The following is a 22,527-nucleotide window of genomic DNA, read 5'->3' as shown; positions in this document are numbered from 1 at the left end:
ATCAGAAACCCTATAGAGCAGGTACCCTGACATTGTCTAAACCAATCAGAAACCCTATAGAGCAGGTACCCTGGCATTATCTAAACCAATCAGAAACCCTATAGAGCAGGTACCCTGATATTATCTAAACCAATCAGAAACCCTATAGAGCAGATACCCTGACATTATCTAAACCAATCAGAAGCCCTATAGAGCAGGTACCCTGACATTATCTAAACCAATCAGAGGTGTGGCCAGAACATAGTTGCAAATAATTTGTAGACTGCAAATTGACCGCAAGAATCCCAAACAGATATAGTATTTGAAATAAATAGAATAATTTCAAACATGAATTACATTGGGATATGATCACATTTGCCATTCTATTCATGAGTGGGTATACTTGGGAACATATTTCCTTTTTAAATTAAAACCCCATTGAGCTGATTTCCTGGTTATTTTACAGTCATATGTCCAACAACGAATCTAAAAGAAAAAGCCATATCTCAAACTGGCCAATAAAAAGAAAAGATTAAGATGGGCAAAAGAATACAGACACTGGACGGAGGAACTCTGCCTAGAAGGCCAGCATCCCAGAGTCGCTTCTTCACTGTTGAAGTCGAGACTGGTGTTTTGCGGGGAATATTTCATGAAGCTGCCAGTTGAGGACTGGCAGCTCTACTCTAGACACTCTACTCTCCTCTTGCTCAGTTGTGCACCGGGCCTCCCACTGCTCTTTCTATTCTGGTTAGAGCCAGTTTGTGCTGTTCTGCGAAGGGAGTAGTACACAGCGTTGTAAGAGATCTTCAGTTTTATGGCAATTTCTCACAAGAACAAAATAGACTAATTTTTTTTTAGAGTTTCAGAAGAAAGTTCTTTGTTTCTGGCCATTTTGAGCCTGTAATCGAACCCACAAATGCTGATGCACCAGATACTCAACTAGTCTAAAGAAGGCCAGTGTTATTGCCTCTTTAATCAGAACAACAGTTTTCAGCTGTGCTAACATAATTGCAGAACGGTTTTCTAATGATCAATTAGCCTTTTAAAATTATACACTTGGATTAGCTAACACAATGTGCCATTGGAACACAGGAGTGATGGTTGCTGATAATGGGCCTCTGTACGCCTATGTAGATATTCCATTAGTATATCTAAACTCAGCAAAAAATAAATGTCCTCTCACTGTCAACTGAGTTTATTTTCAGCAAACTTAACTTGTGTAAATGTTTGTATGAACATAACAAGATTCAACAACTGAGATATGAAGACATGTGACTAACAGAAATGGAATAATGTGTCCCTGAACAAAAGGGCGGGGGGGGGGGGGTCAAAATCAAAAGTAACAGTCAGTATCGAAGGTGGCCACCAGCTGCATTAAGTACTGCAGTGCATCTCCTCCTCATGGACTGCACCAGATTTGCCAGTTCTTGCTGTGAGATGTTACCCCACTCTTCCACCAAGGCACCTGCAATAAAAAAGCCAGACTACGGTTTCCAACTGCACATGGGGACAAAGATGGTATTTTTTGGAAAAATGTCCTCTGGTCTGATGAAACAAAAATAGAACTGTTTGGCCATAATGACCATCATTATGTTTGGAGGAATAAGGGGGAGGCTTACAGGCCGAAGAACACCATCCCAACCGTGAAGCACGGGGTTGGCAGCATCATGTTGTGAGGGTGCTTTGCTGCAGGAGGGACTGCTGCACTTCACAAAATAGATGGCATCATTAGCAAGGAAAATTATGTGGATATATTGAAGCAACATCTCAAGACATCAGTTAAGTTAAAGCTTGGTTGCAAATTGGTCTTCCAAATGGACAATGACCCCACGCATACTTCCAAAGTTGTGGCAAAATGGCTTAAGGACAACAAAGTCAAGGTATTGGAGTGGTCATCACAAAGCCCTGACCTCAATCCTATAGAACATTTGTGGGCAGAACTGAAAAAGCGTGCGCGAGCAAGGAGGCCTACAAACCTGACTCAGTTACACCAGCTCTGTCAGGAGGAATGGGCCAAAATTCACCCAACTTATTGTTCACCCAACAAGTTAAACAATTTAAAGGCAATGCTACCAAATACTAATTGAGTGTATGTAAACTTCTGACCCACTGGGAATGTGATGAAAGAAATCAAAGCTGAAATAAATCAGTCTCTCTACTATTATTCTGACATTTCACATTATTAAAATGAAGTGGTGATCGATCCTAACTGCCCTAAGACAGGGAATATTTACTAGGATTCAATGTCAGGAATTGTGAAAAACTGAGTTTAAATGTATTTGGCTAAGGTGTATGTGAACTTCCGACTTCAACTGCAGCCTCACTATTGTGATTTTAATTTTAATTTCTTTTTTTTTAAAATTATTTTTAGGTATTTTTCTTAACTGCATTGTTGGTTAAGGGCTTGTAAGCATTTCACTGTAAGGTTTTGTATTTATGCACAAATACAATTTGATTTGTGTCACGTTCTGACCTTAGTTCTTTTGTTATGTCTTTGTTTTAGTATGGTCAGGGCGTGAGTTGGGTGGGTTGTCTATGTTACTTTTTCTATGTTTTGGGAATTCTGTGTTTGGCCTGGTATGGTTCTCAATCAGAGGCAGCTGTCAATCGTTGTCCCTGATTGAGAACCATATTTAGGTAGCCTGGTTTCACTTTTGAGTTGTGGGTGATTGTTTCCTGTGTCTGTACCACATGGGACTGTTTCGATTTTCGTTTGTTCATTTACGTTGTTTGTGGGACCCTGCTATGGAGTATAGACCAGAGATGGGCAACACGAGGGGCCGCAGTGGCTCGTGGGTATGCGTATCCACATCCATAGCCACACACACAGTCAGAGCTAGAATGTTGGTGGCCCTAAGCAATATTTTGTTGGGCTTGCGAGCAAAAGTTTTAGCGACCCCACATCTTGACATCAGATAGAAGACATTGAGGTTTTAGAGTTTATTTCCTGTAGTTCATAACATTTTGCCATGGAGCAGAGACCCAAATGTTTGCAGTTTTTTTTATATGATATCTGAGTGCGAGGAACTAACAAAAGCAATGGGAGACCCACTGGTTACTACAAGTTTAGATAGCTGGCCACTAGACTAAATGACCAAGCTAGACTAAATGACCAAGCTAGACTAAATGACCAAGCTAGACTAAATGACCAATCTAGACTAAATTGCCAATCTAGACTAAATGACCAAACTAGACTAAATGACCAAACTAGACTAAATGACCAAGCTAGACTAAATTGCCAATCTAGACAAAATTATCAATCTAGACAAAATTACCAAACTAGACTAAATTACCAAACTAGACTAAATTACCGAGCTAGACTAAATTGCCAATCTAGACAAAATTATCAATCTAGACAAAATTACCAAACTAGACTAAATTACCAAACTAGACTAAATTACCGAGCTAGACTAAATTACAGAGCTAGACTAAATTGCCAATCTAGACTAAATTACCAATCTAGACTAAATTACCAAACCACACTAAATTACCAAACCACACTAAATTACCAAACTACACTAAATTACCAAGCTAGACTAAATTACCAATCTAAAAAATGTCAGCTGACATGGACTAATTGATTGACATTTCGAAATTGCACCTTTTGTATTCTAGTATTCTAACCTTCAACATGAAGTTGAGACCCCGGGGAGGAGGGACTGATCCGAGGGCCATCCCTGGTATAGACAGTCCTTTGACCATATCTCTGCTATCCCTCCCTGGTCTACTTTAACTGGTGCAGTACCCTGCCAATCATACCTGTGTCCAGCCCCTGCCGCAGCTCTTTGATCTTATTGGTGGAGCCAGACTTCCTGAAGATGCCCTCCGTGTAGAGGCCGTGCATCTCGATGTAGTTGATGAGCTTCTCCACCACTAGGGGCACGGTCCTCTCCTCGCTGGTCAGACGAGACACCTCCACGCCAAACTGCCTGGACGACAACTCCAGGTCGTACTGATAGAGAAAAACACAAACGCGGATGGAAGGACGGACACACATGTACATCGCAAACACACGCGCGCAGACGGACGGACGGACAGAAGTGAGAAGCACAGACAGACCAACATATAACATGGAGGTACAGAGAGAGAGAAATTGTGGTGTAACATATTTAATGGGCATTTGCAAATGTAAACACTCCAAACATCCGTTATTAGGAATGTAAGAAAAGCCATCGAGCGAATAGTCTCCTCTTTACATCATTGGGAAGAATAACATGGTTTGTTGATCGTTATCCTTATCCCTTATTTCCATTGTCAGTAACGTACACTTGCACACTATAAAATAGAGTGAGCCTCATCCCTCCTTTCCATTGTCAGTAACGTACACTTGCACACTATAAAATAGAGTGAGCCTCATCCCTCCTTTCCATTGTCAGTAACGTACACTTGCACACTATAAAATAGAGTGAGCCTCATCCCTCCTTTCCATTGTCAGTAACGTACACTTGCACACTATAAAATAGAGTGAGCCTCATCCCTCCTTTCCATTGTCAGTAACGTACACTTGCACACTATAAAATAGAGTGAGCCTCATCCCTCCTTTCCATTGTCAGTAACGTACACTTGCACACTATAAAATAGAGTGAGCCTCATCCCTCCTTTCCATTGTCAGTAACGTACACTTGCACACTATAAAATAGAGTGAGCCTCATCCCTCCTTTCCATTGTCAGTAACGTACACTTGCACACTATAAAATAGAGTGAGCCTCATCCCTCCTTTCCATTGTCAGTAACGTACACTTGCACACTATAAAATAGAGTGAGCCTCATCCCTCCTTTCCATTGTCAGTAACGTACACTTGCACACTATAAAATAGAGTGAGCCTCATCCCTCCTTTCCATTGTCAGTAACGTACACTTGCACACTATAAAATAGAGTGAGCCTCATCCCTCCTTTCCATTGTCAGTAACGTACACTTGCACACTATAAAATAGAGTCTTACCTTTTTGCTACATTTGGTGGTCATCCGGGAGCAGCACTTTCTATGGCAGGCGTACCGACACACTGCAGAAGAGGACACAACAGAGACAGAACCATCTGCTAACCTTACACAACGTTCTGAAAACGTTCCGTGTCCAACCCCTGGTCAGTCAACAACCAACAACCTGTATTCCCTAACCTTTCTGCAACATTCCAACAACGTTCCAACATTGTTCAGTGTCCAACCCCTGGGTCAAGAATAGTGCACTAAATATGGAAAAAGTATCTGTTTGGAATCAATAGTTAGAGAGAGTATGGAGGAATGGAATCAATAGTTAGAGAGTATGGAGGAATGTAATCAATAATTAGAGAGAGTATGGAGGAATGGAATCAATAGTTAGAGAGTATGGAGGAACGGAATCAATAGTTAGAGAGTATGGAGGAATGTAATCAATAGTTAGAGAGTATGGAGGAATGTAATCAATAGTTAGAGAGTATGGAGGAATGTAATCAATAGTTAGAGAGTATGGAGGAATGGAATCAATACTTAGAGAGAGTATGGAGGAATGGAATCAATAGTTAGAGAGTATGGAGGAATGTAATCAATAATTAGAGAGTATGGAGGAATGTAATCAATAGTTAGAGAGTATGGAGGAATGTAATCAATAGTTAGAGAGTATGGAGGAATGGAATCAATACTTAGAGAGTATGGAGGAATGTAATCAATAGTTAGAGAGTATGGAGGAATGTAATCAATAGTTAGAGAGTATGGAGGAATGTAATCAATACTTAGAGAGAGTATGGAGGAATGTAATCAATAATTAGAGAGAGTATGGAGGAATGGAATCAATAATTAGAGAGAGTATGGAGGAATGTAATCAATAGTTAGAGAGTATGGAGGAATGTAATCAATAGTTAGAGAGTATGGAGGAATGTAATAAATAGTTAGAGAGTATGGAGGAATGTAATCAATAGTTAGAGAGTATGGAGGAATGGAATCAATAGTTAGAGAGTATGGAGGAATGGAATCAATAGTTAGAGAGTATGGAGGAATGGAATCAATAGTTAGAGAGTATGGAGGAACGGAATCAATAGTTAGAGAGTATGGAGGAATGTAATCAATAGTTAGAGAGTATGGAGGAATGTAATCAATAGTTAGAGAGTATGGAGGAATGTAATCAATAGTTAGAGAGTATGGAGGAATGTAATCAATACTTAGAGAGAGTATGGAGGAATGTAATCAATAATTAGAGAGAGTATGGAGGAATGGAATCAATAATTAGAGAGAGTATGGAGGAATGTAATCAATAGTTAGAGAGTATGGAGGAATGTAATCAATAGTTAGAGAGTATGGAGGAATGTAATAAATAGTTAGAGAGTATGGAGGAATGTAATCAATAGTTAGAGAGTATGGAGGAATGGAATCAATAGTTAGAGAGTATGGAGGAATGGAATCAATAGTTAGAGAGTATGGAGGACTGTAATCAATACTTAGAGAGTATGGAGGAATGTAATCAATAATTAGAGAGAGTATGGAGGAATGGAATCAATACTTAGAGAGAGTATGGAGGAATGTAATCAATAGTTAGAGAGAGTATGGAGGAATGTAATCAATAGTTAGAGAGTATGGAGGAATGTAATCAATAGTTAGAGAGTATGGAGGAATGGAATCAATAGTTAGAGAGTATGGAGGAATGGAATCAATAGTTAGAGAGTATGGAGGAATGGAATCAATAGTTAGAGAGTATGGAGGAATGTAATCAATACTTAGAGAGTATGGAGGAATGTAATCAATACTTAGAGAGAGTATGGAGGAATGTAATCAATAGTTAGAGAGTATGGAGGAATGTAATCAATAGTTAGAGAGTATGGAGGAATGGAATCAATAGTTAGAGAGTATGGAGGATTGGAATCAATAGTTAGAGAGTATGGAGGAATGTAATCAATACTTAGAGAGTATGGAGGAATGTAATCAATAATTAGAGAGAGTATGGAGGAATGGAATCAATACTTAGAGAGAGTATGGAGGAATGTAATCAATAGTTAGAGAGTATGGAGGAATGGAATCAATAGTTAGAGAGTATGGAGGAATGTAATCAATACTTAGAGAGTATGGAGGAATGTAATCAATAATTAGAGAGAGTATGGAGGAATGGAATCAATACTTAGAGAGAGTATGGAGGAATGTAATCAATAGTTAGAGAGAGTATGGAGGAATGTAATCAATAGTTAGAGAGTATGGAGGAATGTAATCAATAGTTAGAGAGTATGGAGGAATTGAATCAATAGTTAGAGAGTATGGAGGAATGGAATCAATAGTTAGAGAGTATGGAGGAATGTAATCAATACTTAGAGAGTATGGAGGAATGGAATCAATAGTTAGAGAGTATGGAGGAATGGAATCAATAGTTAGAGAGTATGGAGGAATGGAATCAATAGTTAGAGAGTATGGAGGAATGGAATCAATAGTTAGAGAGTATGGAGGAATGTAATCAATACTTAGAGAGAGTATGGAGGAATGTAATCAATAGTTAGAGAGTATGGAGGAATGTAATCAATAGTTAGAGAGTATGGAGGAATGGAATCAATAGTTAGAGAGTATGGAGGAATGGAATCAATAGTTAGAGAGTATGGAGGAATGTAATCAATACTTAGAGAGTATGGAGGAATGTAATCAATAATTAGAGAGAGTATGGAGGAATGGAATCAATACTTAGAGAGAGTATGGAGGAATGTAATCAATAGTTAGAGAGTATGGAGGAATGGAATCAATAGTTAGAGAGTATGGAGGAATGTAATCAATACTTAGAGAGTATGGAGGAATGTAATCAATAATTAGAGAGAGTATGGAGGAATGGAATCAATACTTAGAGAGAGTATGGAGGAATGTAATCAATAGTTAGAGAGAGTATGGAGGAATGTAATCAATAGTTAGAGAGTATGGAGGAATGTAATCAATAGTTAGAGAGTATGGAGGAATTGAATCAATAGTTAGAGAGTATGGAGGAATGGAATCAATAGTTAGAGAGTATGGAGGAATGTAATCAATACTTAGAGAGTATGGAGGAATGTAATCAATAATTAGAGAGAGTATGGAGGAATGGAATCAATACTTAGAGAGAGTATGGAGGAATGTAATCAATAGTTAGAGAGTATGGAGGAATGGAATCAATAGTTAGAGAGTATGGAGGAATGTAATCAATACTTAGAGAGTATGGAGGAATGTAATCAATAATTAGAGAGAGTATGGAGGAATGGAATCAATACTTAGAGAGAGTATGGAGGAATGTAATCAATAGTTAGAGAGAGTATGGAGGAATGTAATCAATAGTTAGAGAGTATGGAGGAATGTAATCAATAGTTAGAGAGTATGGAGGAATTGAATCAATAGTTAGAGAGTATGGAGGAATGGAATCAATAGTTAGAGAGTATGGAGGAATGTAATCAATACTTAGAGAGTATGGAGGAATGGAATCAATAGTTAGAGAGTATGGAGGAATGGAATCAATAGTTAGAGAGTATGGAGGAATGGAATCAATAGTTAGAGAGTATGGAGGAATGGAATCAATAGTTAGAGAGTATGGAGGAATGTAATCAATACTTAGAGAGAGTATGGAGGAATGTAATCAATAGTTAGAGAGTATGGAAGAATGTAATCAATAGTTAGAGAGTATGGAGGAATGGAATCAATAGTTAGAGAGTATGGAGGAATGGAATCAATAGTTAGAGAGTATGGAGGAATGTAATCAATACTTAGAGAGAGTATGGAGGAATGTAATCAATAGTTAGAGAGTATGGAGGAATGTAATCAATAGTTAGAGAGTATGGAGGAATGGAATCAATAGTTAGAGAGTATGGAGGAATGGAATCAATAGTTAGAGAGTATGGAGGAATGTAATCAATACTTAGAGAGTATGGAGGAATGTAATCAATAATTAGAGAGAGTATGGAGGAATGGAATCAATACTTAGAGAGAGTATGGAGGAATGTAATCAATAGTTAGAGAGTATGGAGGAATGGAATCAATAGTTAGAGAGTATGGAGGAATGTAATCAATACTTAGAGAGTATGGAGGAATGTAATCAATAATTAGAGAGAGTATGGAGGAATGGAATCAATACTTAGAGAGAGTATGGAGGAATGTAATCAATAGTTAGAGAGAGTATGGAGGAATGTAATCAATAGTTAGAGAGTATGGAGGAATGTAATCAATAGTTAGAGAGTATGGAGGAATTGAATCAATAGTTAGAGAGTATGGAGGAATGGAATCAATAGTTAGAGAGTATGGAGGAATGTAATCAATACTTAGAGAGTATGGAGGAATGTAATCAATAATTAGAGAGAGTATGGAGGAATGGAATCAATACTTAGAGAGAGTATGGAGGAATGTAATCAATAGTTAGAGAGTATGGAGGAATGGAATCAATAGTTAGAGAGTATGGAGGAATGTAATCAATACTTAGAGAGTATGGAGGAATGTAATCAATAATTAGAGAGAGTATGGAGGAATGGAATCAATACTTAGAGAGAGTATGGAGGAATGTAATCAATAGTTAGAGAGAGTATGGAGGAATGTAATCAATAGTTAGAGAGTATGGAGGAATGTAATCAATAGTTAGAGAGTATGGAGGAATTGAATCAATAGTTAGAGAGTATGGAGGAATGGAATCAATAGTTAGAGAGTATGGAGGAATGTAATCAATACTTAGAGAGTATGGAGGAATGGAATCAATAGTTAGAGAGTATGGAGGAATGGAATCAATAGTTAGAGAGTATGGAGGAATGGAATCAATAGTTAGAGAGTATGGAGGAATGGAATCAATAGTTAGAGAGTATGGAGGAATGTAATCAATACTTAGAGAGAGTATGGAGGAATGTAATCAATAGTTAGAGAGTATGGAAGAATGTAATCAATAGTTAGAGAGTATGGAGGAATGGAATCAATAGTTAGAGAGTATGGAGGAATGGAATCAATAGTTAGAGAGTATGGAGGAATGTAATCAATACTTAGAGAGTATGGAGGAATGTAATCAATAATTAGAGAGAGTATGGAGGAATGGAATCAATACTTAGAGAGAGTATGGAGGAATGTAATCAATAGTTAGAGAGTATGGAGGAATGGAATCAATAGTTAGAGAGTATGGAGGAATGTAATCAATACTTAGAGAGTATGGAGGAATGTAATCAATAATTAGAGAGAGTATGGAGGAATGGAATCAATACTTAGAGAGAGTATGGAGGAATGTAATCAATAGTTAGAGAGAGTATGGAGGAATGTAATCAATAGTTAGAGAGTATGGAGGAATGTAATCAATAGTTAGAGAGTATGGAGGAATTGAATCAATAGTTAGAGAGTATGGAGGAATGGAATCAATAGTTAGAGAGTATGGAGGAATGTAATCAATACTTAGAGAGTATGGAGGAATGTAATCAATAATTAGAGAGAGTATGGAGGAATGGAATCAATACTTAGAGAGAGTATGGAGGAATGTAATCAATAGTTAGAGAGTATGGAGGAATGGAATCAATAGTTAGAGAGTATGGAGGAATGTAATCAATACTTAGAGAGTATGGAGGAATGTAATCAATAATTAGAGAGAGTATGGAGGAATGGAATCAATACTTAGAGAGAGTATGGAGGAATGTAATCAATAGTTAGAGAGAGTATGGAGGAATGTAATCAATAGTTAGAGAGTATGGAGGAATGTAATCAATAGTTAGAGAGTATGGAGGAATTGAATCAATAGTTAGAGAGTATGGAGGAATGGAATCAATAGTTAGAGAGTATGGAGGAATGTAATCAATACTTAGAGAGTATGGAGGAATGGAATCAATAGTTAGAGAGTATGGAGGAATGGAATCAATAGTTAGAGAGTATGGAGGAATGGAATCAATAGTTAGAGAGTATGGAGGAATGGAATCAATAGTTAGAGAGTATGGAGGAATGGAATCAATAGTTAGAGAGTATGGAGGAATGTAATCAATACTTAGAGAGTATGGAGGAATGTAATCAATAATTAGAGAGAGTATGGAGGAATGGAATCAATACTTAGAGAGAGTATGGAGGAATGTAATCAATAGTTAGAGAGTATGGAGGAATGGAATCAATAGTTAGAGAGTATGGAGGAATGTAATCAATACTTAGAGAGTATGGAGGAATGTAATCAATAATTAGAGAGAGTATGGAGGAATGGAATCAATACTTAGAGAGAGTATGGAGGAATGTAATCAATAGTTAGAGAGAGTATGGAGGAATGTAATCAATAGTTAGAGAGTATGGAGGAATGTAATCAATAGTTAGAGAGTATGGAGGAATTGAATCAATAGTTAGAGAGTATGGAGGAATGGAATCAATAGTTAGAGAGTATGGAGGAATGTAATCAATACTTAGAGAGTATGGAGGAATGTAATCAATAATTAGAGAGAGTATGGAGGAATGGAATCAATACTTAGAGAGAGTATGGAGGAATGTAATCAATAGTTAGAGAGTATGGAGGAATGGAATCAATAGTTAGAGAGTATGGAGGAATGTAATCAATACTTAGAGAGTATGGAGGAATGTAATCAATAATTAGAGAGAGTATGGAGGAATGGAATCAATACTTAGAGAGAGTATGGAGGAATGTAATCAATAGTTAGAGAGAGTATGGAGGAATGTAATCAATAGTTAGAGAGTATGGAGGAATGTAATCAATAGTTAGAGAGTATGGAGGAATTGAATCAATAGTTAGAGAGTATGGAGGAATGGAATCAATAGTTAGAGAGTATGGAGGAATGTAATCAATACTTAGAGAGTATGGAGGAATGTAATCAATACTTAGAGAGTATGGAGGAATGTAATCAATAGTTAGAGAGTATGGAGGAATGTAATCAATAGTTAGAGAGTATGGAGGAATGTAATCAATACTTAGAGAGTATGGAGGAATGTAATCAATAGTTAGAGAGTATGGAGGAATGGAATCAATAGTTAGAGAGTATGGAGGAATGTAATCAATACTTAGAGAGTATGGAGGAATGTAATCAATAATTAGAGAGAGTATGGAGGAATGGAATCAATACTTAGAGAGAGTATGGAGGAATGTAATCAATACTTAGAGAGTATGGAGGAATGTAATCAATACTTAGAGAGTATGGAGGAATGTAATCAATAGTTAGAGAGTATGGAGGAATGTAATCAATAGTTAGAGAGTATGGAGGAATGTAATCAATACTTAGAGAGTATGGAGGAATGTAATCAATAGTTAGAGAGTTTGGAGGAATGGAATCAATAGTTAGAGAGTATGGAGGAATGTAATCAATACTTAGAGAGTATGGATGAATGTAATCAATAATTAGAGAGAGTATGGAGGAATGGAATCAATACTTAGAGAGAGTATGGAGGAATGTAATCAATAGTTAGAGAGAGTATGGAGGAATGTAATCAATAGTTAGAGAGTATGGAGGAATGTAATCAATAGTTAGAGAGTATGGAGGAATTGAATCAATAGTTAGAGAGTATGGAGGAATGTAATCAATAGTTAGAGAGTATGGAGGAATGTAATCAATAGTTAGAGAGTATGGAGGAATGGAATCAATAGTTAGAGTATGGAGGAATGGAATCAATAGTTAGAGAGTATGGAGGAATGGAATCAATAGTTAGAGAGTATGGAGGAATGTAATCAATACTTAGAGAGTATGGAGGAATGTAATCAATACTTAGAGAGAGTATGGAGGAATGTAATCAATAGTTAGAGAGTATGGAGGAATGTAATCAATAGTTAGAGAGTATGGAGGAATGGAATCAATAGTTAGAGAGTATGGAGGAATGGAATCAATAGTTAGAGAGTATGGAGGAATGTAATCAATACTTAGAGAGTATGGAGGAATGTAATCAATAATTAGAGAGAGTATGGAGGAATGTAATCAATACTTAGAGAGAGTATGGAGGAATGTAATCAATAGTTAGAGAGTATGGAGGAATGGAATCAATAGTTAGAGAGTATGGAGGAATGTAATCAATACTTAGAGAGTATGGAGGAATGTAATCAATAATTAGAGAGAGTATGGAGGAATGGAATCAATACTTAGAGAGAGTATGGAGGAATGTAATCAATAGTTAGAGAGAGTATGGAGGAATGTAATCAATAGTTAGAGAGTATGGAGGAATGTAATCAATAGTTAGAGAGTATGGAGGAATTGAATCAATAGTTAGAGAGTATGGAGGAATGGAATCAATAGTTAGAGAGTATGGAGGAATGTAATCAATACTTAGAGAGTATGGAGGAATGTAATCAATAATTAGAGAGAGTATGGAGGAATGGAATCAATACTTAGAGAGAGTATGGAGGAATGTAATCAATAGTTAGAGAGTATGGAGGAATGGAATCAATAGTTAGAGAGTATGGAGGAATGTAATCAATACTTAGAGAGTATGGAGGAATGTAATCAATAATTAGAGAGAGTATGGAGGAATGGAATCAATACTTAGAGAGAGTATGGAGGAATGTAATCAATAGTTAGAGAGAGTATGGAGGAATGTAATCAATAGTTAGAGAGTATGGAGGAATGTAATCAATAGTTAGAGAGTATGGAGGAATTGAATCAATAGTTAGAGAGTATGGAGGAATGGAATCAATAGTTAGAGAGTATGGAGGAATGTAATCAATACTTAGAGAGTATGGAGGAATGTAATCAATACTTAGAGAGTATGGAGGAATGTAATCAATAGTTAGAGAGTATGGAGGAATGTAATCAATAGTTAGAGAGTATGGAGGAATGTAATCAATACTTAGAGAGTATGGAGGAATGTAATCAATAGTTAGAGAGTATGGAGGAATGGAATCAATAGTTAGAGAGTATGGAGGAATGTAATCAATACTTAGAGAGTATGGAGGAATGTAATCAATAATTAGAGAGAGTATGGAGGAATGGAATCAATACTTAGAGAGAGTATGGAGGAATGTAATCAATACTTAGAGAGTATGGAGGAATGTAATCAATACTTAGAGAGTATGGAGGAATGTAATCAATAGTTAGAGAGTATGGAGGAATGTAATCAATAGTTAGAGAGTATGGAGGAATGTAATCAATACTTAGAGAGTATGGAGGAATGTAATCAATAGTTAGAGAGTATGGAGGAATGGAATCAATAGTTAGAGAGTATGGAGGAATGTAATCAATACTTAGAGAGTATGGATGAATGTAATCAATAATTAGAGAGAGTATGGAGGAATGGAATCAATACTTAGAGAGAGTATGGAGGAATGTAATCAATAGTTAGAGAGAGTATGGAGGAATGTAATCAATAGTTAGAGAGTATGGAGGAATGTAATCAATAGTTAGAGAGTATGGAGGAATTGAATCAATAGTTAGAGAGTATGGAGGAATGTAATCAATAGTTAGAGAGTATGGAGGAATGTAATCAATAGTTAGAGAGTATGGAGGAATGGAATCAATAGTTAGAGTATGGAGGAATGGAATCAATAGTTAGAGAGTATGGAGGAATGGAATCAATAGTTAGAGAGTATGGAGGAATGTAATCAATACTTAGAGAGTATGGAGGAATGTAATCAATACTTAGAGAGAGTATGGAGGAATGTAATCAATAGTTAGAGAGTATGGAGGAATGTAATCAATAGTTAGAGAGTATGGAGGAATGGAATCAATAGTTAGAGAGTATGGAGGAATGGAATCAATAGTTAGAGAGTATGGAGGAATGTAATCAATACTTAGAGAGTATGGAGGAATGTAATCAATAATTAGAGAGAGTATGGAGGAATGGAATCAATACTTAGAGAGAGTATGGAGGAATGTAATCAATAGTTAGAGAGTATGGAGGAATGGAATCAATAGTTAGAGAGTATGGAGGAATGTAATCAATACTTAGAGAGTATGGAGGAATGTAATCAATAATTAGAGAGAGTATGGAGGAATGGAATCAATACTTAGAGAGAGTATGGAGGAATGTAATCAATAGTTAGAGAGAGTATGGAGGAATGTAATCAATAGTTAGAGAGTATGGAGGAATGTAATCAATAGTTAGAGAGTATGGAGGAATTGAATCAATAGTTAGAGAGTATGGAGGAATGGAATCAATAGTTAGAGAGTATGGAGGAATGTAATCAATAGTTAGAGAGTATGGAGGAATGTAATCAATAGTTAGAGAGTATGGAGGAATGTAATCAATACTTAGAGAGTATGGAGGAATGTAATCAATAGTTAGAGAGTATGGAGGAATGGAATCAATAGTTAGAGAGTATGGAGGAATGTAATCAATACTTAGAGAGTATGGAGGAATGTAATCAATAATTAGAGAGAGTATGGAGGAATGGAATCAATACTTAGAGAGAGTATGGAGGAATGTAATCAATAGTTAGAGAGAGTATGGAGGAATGTAATCAATAACACAACAGGACGTGTGAGTGTCAGTGAATCCATGTGTGTGTGTGTGTGTGTGTGTGTGTGTGTCTTTGTGTGTGTGTGTCTTTGTGTGTGTGTGTGTGTGTGTGTGTGTGTGTGTGTGTGTGTGTGTGTGTGTGTGTGTGTGTGTGTGTGTGTGTGTGTGTGTACTCACGTTTGTAATCAATAGTTAGAGAGTATGGAGGAATTGAATCAATAGTTAGAGAGTATGGAGGAATGTAATCAATAGTTAGAGAGTATGGAGGAATGTAATCAATAGTTAGAGAGTATGGAGGAATGGAATCAATAGTTAGAGTATGGAGGAATGGAATCAATAGTTAGAGAGTATGGAGGAATGGAATCAATAGTTAGAGAGTATGGAGGAATGTAATCAATACTTAGAGAGTATGGAGGAATGTAATCAATACTTAGAGAGAGTATGGAGGAATGTAATCAATAGTTAGAGAGTATGGAGGAATGGAATCAATAGTTAGAGTATGGAGGAATGGAATCAATAGTTAGAGAGTATGGAGGAATGGAATCAATAGTTAGAGAGTATGGAGGAATGTAATCAATACTTAGAGAGTATGGAGGAATGTAATCAATACTTAGAGAGAGTATGGAGGAATGTAATCAATAGTTAGAGAGTATGGAGGAATGTAATCAATAGTTAGAGAGTATGGAGGAATGGAATCAATAGTTAGAGAGTATGGAGGAATGGAATCAATAGTTAGAGAGTATGGAGGAATGTAATCAATACTTAGAGAGTATGGAGGAATGTAATCAATAATTAGAGAGAGTATGGAGGAATGTAATCAATACTTAGAGAGAGTATGGAGGAATGTAATCAATAGTTAGAGAGTATGGAGGAATGGAATCAATAGTTAGAGAGTATGGAGGAATGTAATCAATACTTAGAGAGTATGGAGGAATGTAATCAATAATTAGAGAGAGTATGGAGGAATGGAATCAATACTTAGAGAGAGTATGGAGGAATGTAATCAATAGTTAGAGAGAGTATGGAGGAATGTAATCAATAGTTAGAGAGTATGGAGGAATGTAATCAATAGTTAGAGAGTATGGAGGAATTGAATCAATAGTTAGAGAGTATGGAGGAATGGAATCAATAGTTAGAGAGTATGAAGGAATGTAATCAATACTTAGAGAGTATGGAGGAATGTAATCAATACTTAGAGAGAGTATGGAGGAATGTAATCAATAGTTAGAGAGTATGGAGGAATGTAATCAATAGTTAGAGAGTATGGAGGAATGTAATCAATACTTAGAGAGTATGGAGGAATGTAATCAATAGTTAGAGAGTATGGAGGAATGGAATCAATAGTTAGAGAGTATGGAGGAATGTAATCAATACTTAGAGAGTATGGAGGAATGTAATCAATAATTAGAGAGAGTATGGAGGAATGGAATCAATACTTAGAGAGAGTATGGAGGAATGTAATCAATAGTTAGAGAGAGTATGGAGGAATGTAATCAATAGTTAGAGAGTATGGAGGAATGTAATCAATAGTTAGAGAGTATGGAGGAATTGAATCAATAGTTAGAGAGTATGGAGGAATGGAATCAATAGTTAGAGAGTATGGAGGAATGTAATCAATACTTAGAGAGTATGGAGGAATGTAATCAATACTTAGAGAGTATGGAGGAATGTAATCAATAGTTAGAGAGTATGGAGGAATGTAATCAATAGTTAGAGAGTATGGAGGAATGTAATCAATACTTAGAGAGTATGGAGGAATGTAATCAATAGTTAGAGAGTATGGAGGAATGGAATCAATAGTTAGAGAGTATGGAGGAATGTAATCAATACTTAGAGAGTATGGAGGAATGTAATCAATAATTAGAGAGAGTATGGAGGAATGGAATCAATACTTAGAGAGAGTATGGAGGAATGTAATCAATAGTTAGAGAGAGTATGGAGGAATGTAATCAATAACACAACAGGACGTGTGAGTGTCAGTGAATCCATGTGTGTGTGTGTGTGTGTGTGTGTGTGTGTCTTTGTGTGTGTGTGTCTTTGTGTGTGTGTGTGTGTGTGTGTGTGTGTGTGTGTGTGTGTGTGTGTGTGTGTGTGTACTCACGTTTGCAGACGCAGGCCCTGTCCATCATCCAGATGAGAGAGGAGCAGTATTCGCAGTAGGTGGGGATACTGTACTGGGTGGACTTGAAGATGTGGCCGTTGTGCTCCTCAACCTGCAGAGGGCGATAGAGGGGCTCAGCTCAGTTTGCCATAAAGATACAGCCAAACATCACATTAGAAACTTAGTGTAGAGATATAGTATAGAATACCCAGTCAAAGAAAGATGGAGGACTCACAATGTCAGGTTCCTTTTTCCTCCTCTTCTTACGTTCTGGTTTGGAGGCCTGAGAGAACAGGAGACAGACGGACAGATCAGTGAGAGAACAGGAGACAGACGGACAGATCAGTGAGAGAACAGGAGACAGACGCACAGATCAGTGAGAGAACAGGAGACAGACGGACAGATCAGTGAGAGAACAGGAGACAGACGGACAGACCAGTGAGAGAACAGGAGACAGACGGACAGATCAGTGAGAGAACAGGAGACAGACGCACAGATCAGTGAGAGAACAGGAGACAGACGGACAGATCAGTGAGAGAACAGGAGACAGACGGACAGATCAGTGAGAGAACAGGAGACAGACGGACAGATCAGTGACAGAACAGGAGACAGACGGACAGATCAGTGAGAGAACAGGAGACAGACGGACAGATCAGTGACAGAACAGGAGACAGACGGACAGATCAGTGAGAGAACAGGAGACAGACAGATCAGTGACAGAACAGGAGACAGACAGACAGATCAGTGAGATAACAGGAGACAGACAGACAGATCAGTGAGAGAACAGGAGACAGACAGACAGATCAGTGAGAGAACAGGAGACAGACAGACAGATCAGTGAGAGAACAGGAGACAGACAGACAGATCAGTGAGAGAACAGGAGACAGACAGATCAGTGAGAGAACAGGAGACAGACAGATCAGTGACAGAACAGGAGACAGACAGATCAGTGAGAGAACAGGAGACAGACAGATCAGTGAGAGAACAGGAGACAGACAGATCAGTGACAGAACAGGAGACAGACAGATCAGTGAGAGAACAGGAGACAGACAGATCAGTGAGAGAACAGGAGACAGACAGATCAGTGAGAGAACAGGAGACAGACAGATCAGTGACAGAACAGGAGACAGACGCACAGATCAGTGAGAGAACAGGAGACAGACGGACAGATCAGTGAGAGAACAGGAGACAGACGGACAGATCAGTGAGAGAACAGGAGACAGACAGATCAGTGACAGAACAGGAGACAGACAAACAGATCAGTGAGAGAACAGGAGACAGACAGACAGATCAGTGAGAGAACAGGAGACAGACAGACAGACAGATCAGTGAGAGAACAGGAGACAGACAGACAGATCAGTGAGAGAACAGGAGACAGACAGACAGATCAGTGAGAGAACAGGAGACAGACAGACAGATCAGTGAGAGAACAGAAGACAGACGGACAGATCAGTGAGAGAACAGGAGACAGACAGATCAGTGAGAGAACAGGAGACAGACAGATCAGTGACAGAACAGGAGACAGACAGATCAGTGAGAGAACAGGAGACAGACAGATCAGTGAGAGAACAGGAGACAGACAGATCAGTGACAGAACAGGAGACAGACAGATCAGTGACAGAACAGGAGACAGAAGGACAGATCAGTGACAGAACAGGAGACAGAAGGACAGATCAGTGACAGAACAGGAGACAGACAGATCAGTGAGAGAACAGGAGACAGACAGATTTATCTATCCATCTAGCCCCTCACCTCACCCATACGTCCAACATGCCATACGACGACGGTTAAGGGATTTCTGCTAAATATACCACACACACAGACACACAGACACACAGACACAGACACAGACACACAGACACAGACACAGACACAGACACACAGACACACACACAGACACACAGACACACAGACACACAGACACAGACACACAGACACAGACACACACTCAGACACACAGACACACAGACACACACACACACAGACACAGACACAGACACACAGACACAGACACACAGACACACACACACACACACACACACACACACACACACACACACACACACACACACACACAGACCTACATACAGCCCAAACCCCTCCACCCCTACACACAGCCCAAAACCTTCCACCCCTACACACCCTTACGTAAAGTAGTATGTAAAGACAGAGATAACGATTACAGTATTACTATGTAAAGTAGTATGGAAAGACAGAGATAATGATTACAGTATTACTATGTAAAGTAGTATGGAAGACCGAGATAATGATTACAGCGTTACTATGTAAAGTAGTATGTAAAGACAGAGATAATGATTACACACAGACAGCCCAAACCCTTCCACCCACACACACACCCAACCCAAACCATATCACCCCTACACACACACACACACACCCAAACCCTTCCACCCCTACACACACAAGAACCCACACTACCTTGATGATGGTGCCGTCCATGGGCTTGTACTCGGTCATGAACTCATCCAGGAAGACCTTGAAGGTGTTGACCCAGACCTTGACGGGCGACTCGCTCCAGTCCCTCTGTTCCAGCCGCATGCTCTTCTCCAGGATGTGTTCAAACAGGGCGTACAGGTCCTTATAACGGATACTCTTACCGTCATCCATCTGGAGGAGAGGGACAGGGGGAGAAGGAGGAGAGAGGGACAGGAGAGGAGGAGGAGAGAGGGATAGGGGAGGAGGAGGAGAGGGGATAGGGGAGGAGGAGGAGAGAGGGACAGGGGGAGAAGGAGGAGAGGGGGATAGGGGAGGAGGAGAGAGGGACAGGGGGAGAAGGAGGAGAGGGGGATAGGGGAGGAGGAGGAGAGGGGGATAGGGGAGGAGGAGGAGAGAGGGATATGGGAGAAGGAGGAGAGAGGGATATGGGAGAAGGAGGAGAGAGGGACAGGGGAGGAAGAGGAGAGAGGGACAGGGGAGGAGGAGGAGAGAGGGATAGGGGAGGAGGAGGAGGAGAGGGATAGGGGAGGAGGAGTAGAGAGGGACAGGGGATGAGGAGTAGAGAGGGACAGGGGATGAGGGGAGAGGGACAGGGGGAGAAGGAGGAGAGAGGGACAGGGGAGAAGGAGGAGAGAGGGATAGGGGTAGAAGGAGGAGAGAGGGACAGGGGAGGAGGAGGAGAGAGGGAGAGGGGGAGAAGGAGGAGAGAGGGACAGGGGGAGAAGGAGGAGAGAGGGATAGGGGTAGAAGGAGGAGAGAGGGACAGGGGAGGAGGAGGAGAGAGGGAGAGGGGGAGAAGGAGGAGAGAGGGACAGGGGGAGAAGGAGGAGAGAGGGATAGGGGGAGAAGGAGGAGAGAGGGATAGGGGAGAAGGGGGAGAGAGGGATAGGGGGGGAAGGAGGAGAGAAGGACAGGGGAGGAGGAGGAGAGAGGGATAGGGGGAGAAGGAGGAGAGAGGGATAGGGGGAGAAGGAGGAGAGAGGGATAGGGGGAGAAGGAGGAGAGAGGGATAGGGGGAGAAGGAGGAGAGAGGGATAGGGGGAGATGGAGGAGAGAGGGATAGGGGGAGAAGGAGGAGAGAGGGACAGGGGGAGAAGGAGGAGAGAGGGACAGGGGGAGAAGGAGGAGAAGGAGGAGAAGGATAGGGGGAGAAGGAGGAGAGAGGGACAGGGGAGGAGGAGGAGAGAGGGACAGGGGGAGAAGGAGAAGAGAGGGATAGGGGGAGAAGGAGGAGAGAGGGATAGGGGGAGAAGGAGGAGAGAGGGACAGGGGGAGAAGGAGGAGAGAGGGACAGGGGGAGAAGGAGGAGAGAGGGATAGGGGGAGAAGAAGGAGAGAGGGGAGGTTAAGAGATATTTGGAAGAAGAGGTATTTGTGGATAGGACCAGCCCATACATGATAATCTAAAGCATTTTGAGATCTAGTGAGAAAGTGCTATAATGTAATTGATTACAGCATTACTATGTAAAGTAGTATGGAAGACAGAGATAATGATCACAGTATTACTATGTAAAGTAGTATGGAAAGACAGAGATAATGAGTACAGTATTACTATGTAAAGTAGTATTGAAGACAGAGATAATGATTACAGTATTACTATGTAAAGTAGTATGGAAAGACAGAGATAATGATTACAGTATTACTATGTAAAGTAGTATGGAAAGACAGAGATAATGATTACAGTATTACTATGTAAAGTAGTATGGAAAGACAGAGATAATGATTACAGCATTCCTATGTAAAGTAGTATGGAAAGACAGAGATAATGATTACAGTATGACTATGTAAAGTAGTATGGAAAGACAGAGATAATGATTACAGTATTACTATGTAAAGTAGTATGTAAAGACAGAGATAATGATTACAGTATTACTATGTAAAGTAGTATGGAAAGACAGAGATAATGATTACAGTATTACTATGTAAAGTAGTATGTAAAGACAGAGATAATGATTACAGTATTACTATGTAAAGTAGTATGGAAAGACAGAGATAATGATTACAGTATGACTATGTAAAGTAGTATGGATAGACAGAGATAATGATTACAGTATTACTATGTAAAGTAGTATGTAAAGACAGAGATAATGATTACAGTATTACTATGTAAAGTAGTATGGAAAGACAGAGATAATGATTACAGTATTACTATGTAAAGTAGTATGGAAAGACAGAGATAATGATTACAGCATTCCTATGTAAAGTAGTATGGAAAGACAGAGATAATGATTACAGTATTACTATGTAAAGTTTTATGGAAAGACAGAGATAATGATTACAGTATTACTATGTAAAGTAGTATGGAAAGACAGAGATAATGATTACAGCATTCCTATGTAAAGTAGTATGGAAAGACAGAGATAATGATTACAGTATGACTATGTAAAGTAGTATGGAAAGACAGAGATAATGATTACAGTATTACTATGTAAAGTAGTATGTAAAGACAGAGATAATGATTACAGTATTACTATGTAAAGTAGTATGGAAAGACAGAGATAATGATTACAGTATTACTATGTAAAGTAGTATGGAAAGACAGAGATAATGATTACAGTATTACTATGTAAAGTAGTATGGAAAGACAGAGATAATGATTACAGTATTACTATGTAAAGTAGTATGGAAAGACAGAGATAATGATTACAGCATTCCTATGTAAAGTAGTATGGAAAGACAGAGATAATGATTACAG

At 38.9% G+C, this 22,527-nt stretch overlaps 1 protein-coding gene across 1 annotated transcript in view; it reads right to left on the bottom strand.

Moving 5' to 3' along the window:
- The window catches only part of LOC139406371 (unconventional myosin-IXAb-like), a 263,450-nt gene that overhangs the window by 27,119 nt on the left and 213,804 nt on the right, over positions 1 to 22,527 (bottom strand). Inside the window, exons 32-36 of the mRNA XM_071148904.1 lie at positions 19,816 to 20,004; positions 17,612 to 17,659; positions 17,377 to 17,488; positions 4,923 to 4,984; positions 3,739 to 3,931 (exon numbers count right to left, since the gene is read on the bottom strand). Of these exons, the coding sequence (XP_071005005.1) occupies positions 3,739 to 3,931; positions 4,923 to 4,984; positions 17,377 to 17,488; positions 17,612 to 17,659; positions 19,816 to 20,004 (604 nt within the window). The remainder of the gene's footprint in view (positions 1 to 3,738; positions 3,932 to 4,922; positions 4,985 to 17,376; positions 17,489 to 17,611; positions 17,660 to 19,815; positions 20,005 to 22,527) is intronic.

This window comes from Oncorhynchus clarkii, chromosome 4 (assembly GCF_045791955.1).
Source record: "Oncorhynchus clarkii lewisi isolate Uvic-CL-2024 chromosome 4, UVic_Ocla_1.0, whole genome shotgun sequence".
In the NCBI taxonomy this organism is placed as follows: domain Eukaryota; kingdom Metazoa; phylum Chordata; class Actinopteri; order Salmoniformes; family Salmonidae; genus Oncorhynchus; species Oncorhynchus clarkii.
This window is presented reverse-complemented; position numbering and strand designations above follow the sequence as displayed.